General features: G+C 40.3%; 1 protein-coding gene across 1 annotated transcript in view; it reads right to left on the bottom strand.

The window, feature by feature from the left end:
* Positions 1–227: 227 nt before the first annotated feature.
* Positions 228–9388, bottom strand: part of PDILT (protein disulfide isomerase like, testis expressed) — a 26853-nt gene continuing 17692 nt past the window's right edge. Inside the window, 6 exon segments of the mRNA XM_019472658.1 lie at positions 228–299; positions 2065–2154; positions 6015–6196; positions 7564–7684; positions 9014–9170; positions 9172–9212. Coding sequence (XP_019328203.1) covers positions 228–299; positions 2065–2154; positions 6015–6196; positions 7564–7684; positions 9014–9170; positions 9172–9212 — 663 coding nt within the window.

Genomic DNA, 9388 nt, shown 5'->3' with positions numbered 1-9388 from the left:
GCAAAATTGACAATATTTTAAGAACCCATGACAACTGATCCCAGTAAAACTAGGAGTTAAACTGGATTCAGAAGAGGTGTCACACATAATGAACCGTGGATGCCGAATTCTTTTCTTCTATTTTTTGATCCAGCTCTGTGTTCACTTGAGATGATTCATTCTTCTAGTGAGTTCCTTCCAGGAAGGATTCCCCACAATCCTCAGAATTTTGCTCTTTCTCTGTACTATTACAGTTCTTCTTTCTCTGTTATTACAGTCTCTTTTTGGCTGAGATCCTCCTTGATTCCTCCTGAAGGATCCTTTTTAAAAAAGGAAATGCAAGAGCAAAGCTGATTATTACTGATGTTCACAAAGAGAATCGCTCTAGTAATTCTTTACTTCAAAAATTTTTTTTAAGATTATATGAAATGCAGATTTTCGTCTTTTCAACCAAGGAACTTGAGGGCTTGTTAATGAGGTCAGAAGTAGTGCAGCTGTTGCTGAAATGTGTTTTGTTTTCAAACCTTTACACTGGTTTATGGCAAAGCTTAGATGAGGCTTTGTGTGAAGGTTTAACAAGAACTTGGAAAACTGTGTTTGGTAAGATGACAGAAGACAGTCTTTCCTAGGCAATCTGAAAAGAAACTATCTTCTTATTTATCTTGTTTGTGTGTTTGTGAATGCCCTGAGGTGAGGATGAAGAGTTACTCCAACAGGGGACTTCACATCAAGCACTGTACTGCAAATGGTCTATGTACAGTCTTCTGGGAAAATTTGGTGGGTGTCAGGTAAGGATGGAGAATGTGAACAGATGAGCAAATGCCAATTACTTACCCCTTTTGCTACACAGAGCATGTTTTTTGAATGGTGTGTTTCCTAAACTGGCTTTTTTACTTGTTCTTTAATGTGAAATAAAGCATGAAGAAGAGATGACAGAATATACACAGCTCTATCATTGTATGTAAAAGACTGCGTGTAGGACTCAACAGATCTGCTTCAAACACATCACTAAAGAACATGCGACAGAGGCATACACCAAACGTAGGCTTTGGTATTGGAAAACAGAATTGTACAATGCCTGGGCAGAGCTGGGTGTCTGATCCTTCATTGCAGACTTCTGTGTCCCAATATTAGTTCAGTCATCTCTCTCCATCTGTAACCACCTATTTGAGCAGTGAGTGAATTCAGGAGCAAATCAAAACCTCTGGTGGAAGTAAGTCTGAAAACAGTTTCCCTACTAGTTGAAAAGAGCATTAATGACAACTCTTGCTACCCTGTGGATCTACTTCACTTCCAGGTAGAATGGGCCTATGATTCTTATACTGGGTGGACAGTGTCTCCATCTCTCTCATTTTTTTCTTTTGCTTAGAGCTGTCTGCGTGGAGCTTGATCACATTGTTCACTTACAGTATGTCTTTTTGCAGTGAAGTGTCTGGGATTAAGTAACAGGCTAATCTGGGACAGCTAGTGCTTATCTGGTCTGATTTACAGTGGAGGAAAAAGGGTTGAGGAATCAGACAATAATCAGACCAGATGGCCAAGAGAGGGGACGATGTCTGATCTCAGTTGTGCTCTTGCTTTATGAAGAAGAGAAGCCACACTGAATGTGGCAGGGATGAGGTGGGCAATGGATATTTGAACCACTCCAGCTATAGCTGAAACTAACTTAGCTGGGGCTTCTTTTTTCCAGCTAAAATCCTGACAAAGTTTTGCTTACACCTGTCAAGGTGCAGGTTCCTTTCTGCCATGCGGTACTCACTACCAGAGTGTTAATGTAGTGACTTGGTGATAACGTGAGCAGTAGGAGAAGAGTTTTTTGTGTGATGAAAACAAGGATGTGAGTGGGCATGTGCCTGCCAGGCAGTGGTATATGACCACAGCTAGTGTGGTCACGCCAAGTCTTGTCAGCTTGAAACGAGCTAAGAGCTGATAAGAACCACCCAAGTATTGACAGGAGCAGTGGCTGAAGCCCATACGTGTGGCTATGCTATAACCAGTTCAGGTATGCTATACAAGCTGTGAACATGCCTTGGATGATTACACAGCAGATCAGTCAGTGTCTGGATCAATGGATCAAATGCCTACCTTCTCTCCTGGTTCTGCTTTTGTCTTGCTTTGTTCTTCTAAGAATTCAGAGAATGCCTCCAAGGTATGCTCCCTGGCATAGGCCACCTCCTGAAAAGAGTTTACGGTTAAGTATTTAATTCTGTACACAAAATGCTGGAAAAAACAGCATAATCAGCTGGAGGATTTCAGTTCTTTACACTGACCAAACTCTAGTCTTTTGTGTGCAGTTTAGAAAGTGAGGGCAGAGGCACAGCAGGTTCTAATGTCACCTGAAACTCAAGTGTAATACAGAAACGGATGTATATCCCTAAGAAGAAAAGGATTTGTGTTTAAAAAAAAAAAAAACAAACGAAACCATACACACAAAACAAAACAAAAAAACCCCATAACCATTATTGTATAATACCAGTCTGGGATCCTGCCAACTAGTGACATCAGTGTCTTTTCTGTGTTTAACAATAAACACTTGCAAGATACTTCGAAGAGCAGAGTCTTTTAAGTGTCCAGCCATGATATTCAAAGCTGTCTAAAGATTTTGATGGAAATTCAAATTCTGAAAAAGTTTTGAAATACACAGTCCAGAAGTACCAGCTGTTGCACAGCTTGAAAGAACATGAGGAAGATGAGCAGTGGCATTAATTTTCTTATACTTCACCTTAAGCTGGGGTTTACTGAGGATTTTCTTCTGAGGAAGTTTAATGGAAGAAGCATTTTCAGTTTAGAGCTTTAAATTCTGAGTAGGTCTAGGCACCATACTGTATATTAAAGATCCTCCCCCCGATACCTTTGCTCTCTGGAAGTATAAAAGGATCTTGCACAAGTCTTTTAACAAAAAGTTGTAGAAGCTCGTTTGCATGACATTGGGAGTTGTCTGCTGTTACCTGAATGTATTTAGAAATAGGCAGATGCCTATTCTCACTTGGGTTAAGCTCACTTACTCCCACTGAGACCAATAATGCTGTGTTACTTTACACTAGTTACTCTTATGCCTGATTTGAGTTCAAAGGACTGTAAACAGAACACCTCCATTCTCTGGTGAGTTCACTAAAAGTATACACAGGTTTGATATTTCCGTTCAGTAAGGTATTCTCATGTAATAAAAAATGTGGCAGCCTTGAAGTTATTTTTTTATGTTTGCAAGCTTAAGTTTCTTGAGAAAGATTATTTGATTCCTCCAGAGGTAACTAATATTCTCAGATGAGTCTTGATTTTTATTGACTCTGATGATGGCTGGAACAGCAATTTCTCAGAGCCTGAAGACCTATAAAGCCAGAGAAGCAGCTGATCCCTGAACTGGTTACTGAGGATATGTTTCAACACTTCTTATTAGAGTAATCAGGGTGTAAGAGTATGTAAATGTTATTTTTCTCACATAATCCATAGAAACAAATAGAATCATCTTAAGTCCACCTGAAAGACTGCATGTTTTGCTTTTAAATTTGGAGTGGATGACGCAGCGGATGAGTTGTTCATCAGCTTCACAGATGGAGCTCAGATGATGCCTGGTCACTCCGTCCTCCATGTAATTCATCAGATTCACTCTCTCGTTCCTTCAGCTCTGGCTCTGACTGTTCCCCAGCATAGAAACACTCGGTGCTTTGGAAAACTGGGCACATGCTTAAACACCCACCTATAGATCTAGGTCTCTTAGCTTATCCAACTCCGCTTAACTCCAGTTAACTTGAAGTGGCTCCTGATTTAAAAATGTTGTCATGCATCTAGTTTTGCATCCAATGAAAGTAAGAGGGTGACTTGTCGTTAACTTCAGGAAAAGCTGAACCTGTTCTTAAACAGGCTAAAGAGTGACAGTCCACTGTAAAGAAGGCAGTTCATAGCCTTGAGACCTAGCAGGTACTTCTGTTCAGAGGTGGGTAGTATCTAATATGATCTCATCAGGTGAAAGTGCTTGGAAGGGACTGCATAGTAATGTGTTCTGCCCATGGCTTTGCCTTTAAGGAGCTGTAAGAGTGTCTGTGATGGCCAGAGAACATAACCCAGTTCTAGAAAACAGCTTTGGGTCGTGTTATGTTAGCCACATTTCCCTTGGTTTATCAGGAGCAGGTTCAGACTTCTTTATATGCATTTCGATGCATATATATGCATTTATATGCATTCGAGACTTTCTAGAGTCTCCTTTACGTGCATTTTGATGTGCTTTCTAGAGTCTTATGATAGTTATTTCATCTTTAGAGTTCCTTCTGCTTCTGCACTAGTGTTCAATTCACCCTTAGTCCTTAAACAATGCGAAGGATCGGTAGAGGTAATTGGAAAGCTCATGTGTTTGTTTCTAACACTGGCAAAATACTGAAGGCTAGAAAAGATGTCTGTGTGAAATCAAGGTTGCATCAGGTGTTGTTGGACTGTATGTATTTCCTGTTCCTCTTTTTCTTCATTCTGAACATACCAGTTTCTCTTTGGCTCCAAGCCCCTTCTATCGCTCTTTTCATGGCCAGAATAAGGTAGTAGGGATCATAATTTTGGGGCAGTGCCTGTACAGTGAAAAACACAGCAGATACTCTGAGCCTTGGCACATTGTGTTATTACATTTGTATCCTGTGCTCTGACTTTGGTTAACTTCTAGAAAAGGACAAATATACATGGGAGAATTCCTGGTATAACTGCTGGTTGGGTAGGAAATGACTGAGAGCTGTTGCTGTTAATGGCTTGAGTGTCTCTCGGATCATTTATGATTGTCTGTAGTGAGTAAAGATGTCTGTGGCCAGCTGTTCGTATAGTGCTATAAGAAAGAAAGCCAGAACACTTGGGTCTGCAAGACTGCAGATGTCTACAGGACACCTGCACTGTAGTCAAGTACAAGTTAAAATCTCTGAAGGTGAGGGAACTAATATAAAACCATGGTGCACAAGGAAGAACTTGAGATTTCAAATACTCTTTAATTTCAGGGTATTTGTAAGTATGAAACAATCCCTTAATAGTTAATGAAAGTTGTTACTGATATTTTTTGACAAACTGACATTTGTTATGAGCATTTAATGGGTTTCTGCTTTCCTGCATAAAGACTAAACACGGTGTGAGTGTGCAGGACTGCAGTTCAATTCATTAGAAGCTGTGCATGCACATCCAAGAGGAAAATCTCTCCCTCAAAGATTAAATGAGGACATGGGCAAATGCCTTAGAATTTAATTTAAGTTTAGGACTAAGAAGAAAAATGAAAAGCTTAGTAATGTCTTAATTATAACAGTATCTTAGAATTTAATTTTTTTTTGCTTCAGAGATTTTTTTTTTTTAATTAGATTATCTATGTAGATGGAGGAATGTAACTATTTAATATTTTTCTTTGCCTCCTCTTTCAGCAGCATTTTCTGATTATTGTGTAACATAGCTGAAGCATTAGGGAGCATATTGTAAAGATCATTGGTTTTGACAACAAATATTTATTCCCAATTGAGGCTGTGATACTGGAATGAGGTAAAATTACTGGCATAAGTATATAGAAGAAAGTTCTGGAATTTGGGTTTTGTGAAAATGTAGAGGATATAACACAAGTAGTACCAGCATTTTAGAGGCTGTGGTCATACCTGCTCCAGAAACAACTAGCACAGGGTAGTTCTGTGACAGTACATCTCTTGTCATGGTTTGAAGTAAAGAGGCACTGCAATGATGTGGAGGTATCTGTAAGTTCACTCTGAGTTGAGACTGTTGCTAGAACCCAACAGGCAGATTGGAGGTTGTTAAACAGCAGAATGTAAGGCTGTAATGACTTGTAGGTCCAAGACAGTAAATGCGCTCTTGCCACAGCCTCACACATCGGAGAGGAGAAACCCTTCTATCGTCTTCTAATTCAGGTTCTTGACAGCAATGAATGCAATGTTGAGTAGATAAGGACCAAAGCTTTCTTGCTTAAAGGGCTCCTTCTCACCGTGACACATGCATGTGTGCAAACACACACACACATCCCTGCTTGGTGTGCAGCTGTGTCTCCACATTCTTCCCCGACAGTTTCTCACCTGGTAATCTGGTCCAGCAGGAAAGAGTGTGAAGAACGGATAGCAATCTAATCCAACGGACAGGATGTCGTTTGCTGTGACATCTGTCTTCGCAATGATTATGTCTTTGCAACCTTCGTATTGCTCTCCTAGCTTATCCCAGATTGGCAGGAGTTTTCTGCAGTCATAGGACCAAGGGGCATCTGCAAATTTAAAAATAAAAGTAGAAGGATACAGTCTGGCAGAAGAGCATGTGCTGGTGCAATCACTGGGACCCATTTAGCCCTTAAAGTTAATAGGGTTTCAGTTGTAGTCAGTCTCTACTTGAAACCATTCATCCTTCGTGAATTTCATGAGTTTTCATGTAGTGATAACTAGCTACTCACTAATGCATTTCTGATAGCAGTGCTGCTTTAGCTCTGTTTAGCCTTTTACGACTATAACAAACACACACCACTTCTCATGTGACTTTGCTGGAGAGGTGTGCCAGATAACCAATGCAACCCAAGTAAGTCTTGCATCATTCCCATGGTGAAATACTTGCCAGAAGCACAAAATGCTTTCTGCATACTAAAATTAACTGTGTTCATAAACTATGCTATGCTTACACTAAAAGGAGGAGTTTGAGGTATGGTGGTGTTTTGACTCTGAGCACTGCACTCATGCAGGTTAACAAAAAGGCAAACTGCTGAGAACCCAGTATCCTCTTAAAGAGTATACAATATGGTTGCAATCCTTCAGTCATGAGAAAAATGCTCATAGTCAGTTTAGATGGAATTGAAATTTCTAGGGCACTTTCCTGAATACACTATATCCCATTTACCAGCCTTTCATTTCTAAAGGACTTGGTTCAATTCCTGCTTAGATCAGTTTGTTCATGATACTGAAATGTAAAAATGACTTGCGTGAATGAAATGGCTGCAGCCAACAAGGAGGATTGCAGGAATGTACCTTTAAGAATTTCTGGAATGCAGAAATTAATGCAGTTAATGCTGCATGTTTGCTCTACTGATGTAACTAAGGCACAAACTAATCCCTGCTGGCTGGTGCAGGGATAGGGCAGTGGTTTCTTGCTGGGAAGAGTCAAGCAGGAAAGCCACTTCCCTTGCAGACAGAGGAGGATAAAAGGAGTTACGATTTGCTAACCACAACTCCTCTCTGGGATTTAATCCTGGAGCATTATAACCAGACAACCTCACTTAACTCTCCCTCTGTCCTTGGAAGACAGCCTGACTCATACTGTACAGCACGCTGTAATGTTCCATTGTACAACATGATGTTCTAGTGTCATTTTGTCTTTCAACACAGATTTGATACGGCCTTTACAAATATTAACTTAAGGGATCCAGTGTTACTCAGTGCGACTCTAAGTCAGCAAAGGTATCACAGTGTTTCCATAGATATGACACAAATTTTTCTTCAATGCTTTCATCGGACAACAAAAATTCACTAAGCTCAGCTTCTGTAAAGTGCAAAGACCAGTTTGGTATGTAAGCATAAGCTTTTGTTTTTCACTTCCAATTGATCATGTTAAAGCAACTTAAAATCTGAATACAACAATAACACTTACAAAACATGACAAACACAGTCATGGTCTTATTGAAGACAAACCTGTTGAAATTCTTCCCAACAAGCACGTTGACAGGCATCTTGTTCCTGTCCTCTGGAATTTCTTCACTAGATAGATATAGCTAGGCAGAAACAGAAACACTGCTGTGAAAGTGCAGGGAGCATTGAGAAACTGTACTCCAGCTCAAGTTAGTGTCAGACCGATGGGATGTTTCTCTAGCCAATGTGCACTGTTACTGTATGTTATTTTTTTATATCTCTACATCCTAGCCAGCCTTCACGTGCTACCACCTTCTCTCCCTTCAGCAGGGAGCTGGGCTCTCGCACCCCTGCATAGTTGGTAGTCGGAATTACTTGTCCCTCTCTTCAACACAGACTCCATAGTAGATTGTCTGAAAATGACCCTTTGGAACACATTTGCATTCATTGTCCTGAATTCTTGTTGCCCAATGTTCAGAGGCTAGACTACTGAAAAGCTTGCCTGTTGTGGGCTCTCAACAGTGATGTAAAACGCACAAGTAAGTGTGCATTGCTGCTTAAATCTCTGCCTTCACCACCGATCACAGTCCCCACATGACTTCTACAATTTACAGTATTAGCTGGCAATTTCTTTTCTTTTACACCACAGTGCAGTAGTAGAGAGGCACACATTCCCCATGGAAGCTCTTCGCTGGTGGGAGTGTGCCACTCAAGCAGATATTAGTGGAGAAAAGGAGACATCCCCACCTCTTCTGTCCTTCTGCCCCCCCCTCCAACATTGATTGAAATCAAGATCTACTACTCAAATCTCTTAAATTCTGCATGCTGTCAGACTGACTACTTCATCTTTTCTCCTCGTGATGGAAACAAAAAAAAAAAATCACCCTGCAGAGCACGGAATAAGCAAAACATTTTAAAGTATTTTTCACGTGAGTGTGGAGGATGGTGCCTCATTATGACAACAAATACTGTATTTACCACTGGGAATGATCCCCCCTGTGAAAAGTCACTCTGCTAAACTCTCTTACAACAAATACGAAATCTTACTCCACTCTGAAACTGTTGATTTTCTATTTACTAGACTTCTCTGTAACCTCAAAATCTGTTGCAATAATTGTTTGCATCTCTTCCAACTAAGGGAGTGAAATATCTCCATTATAGTATTGGAAAGATTGAGACCTAAGGAGTTTTTAAACCACTAAAATACATCAGCTGAAATCGACTAAAATATTGGGCCATAAATGATTTACCCAGTTTCTACATAGGATGACTGGAGAACTTTGTAACAGTCTACCTCAGTTGTTAAATACAGAGGAATGCTCTGTCAACAACTGTAGATGAATGCATCAGAGTGAGAGTAAATTAGTAAACGGGTGATCGGAACAGCACACTGTTCTAATAAAAAAAGGGATGTTTTGCAAATTTGTTAGGTTTAGCTGGTGTAGTAGAGGGGCGTCTCATTGGTAATGGACATACCTTTTGCTTTTCCATTTAGGGTAGCTCTGGCAAAATTCTTTTAGGTTCTCCGCAGTCACCTTGTCTGCAGGCATTTTGTACTTTGCATGGTTTGTCAGATTTACGATTCTCACGGCGGGAACGTCAGCCTCCCTCATGAGAAAATACTCAAACTCGTCCATTCCTTGTTTCATTAGTATCCACCAAGATAAACATCTGATAATAAAGAGAGAGTCATGCGTCTGGTTGAGTCTTCCAGCTTTGGTTTAGTGATTTTAGAGAAACGGACCATGGAGTTTGGCAGTGGGTTAGGATCTAACCTTAAATGCAAGAAATTGCGTGGAACCATTTTTTGGTCTCAGTCCAACAACCAGTAGCTCTGTGGACTTTAT

This window comes from Aptenodytes forsteri, unplaced genomic scaffold, assembly GCF_000699145.1.
Source record: "Aptenodytes forsteri isolate BGI_AS27 unplaced genomic scaffold, ASM69914v1 Scaffold84, whole genome shotgun sequence".
In the NCBI taxonomy this organism is placed as follows: domain Eukaryota; kingdom Metazoa; phylum Chordata; class Aves; order Sphenisciformes; family Spheniscidae; genus Aptenodytes; species Aptenodytes forsteri.
The sequence above is the reverse complement of the archived record's forward strand: the minus strand, read 5'-3'. Positions and strand labels throughout refer to the sequence as shown.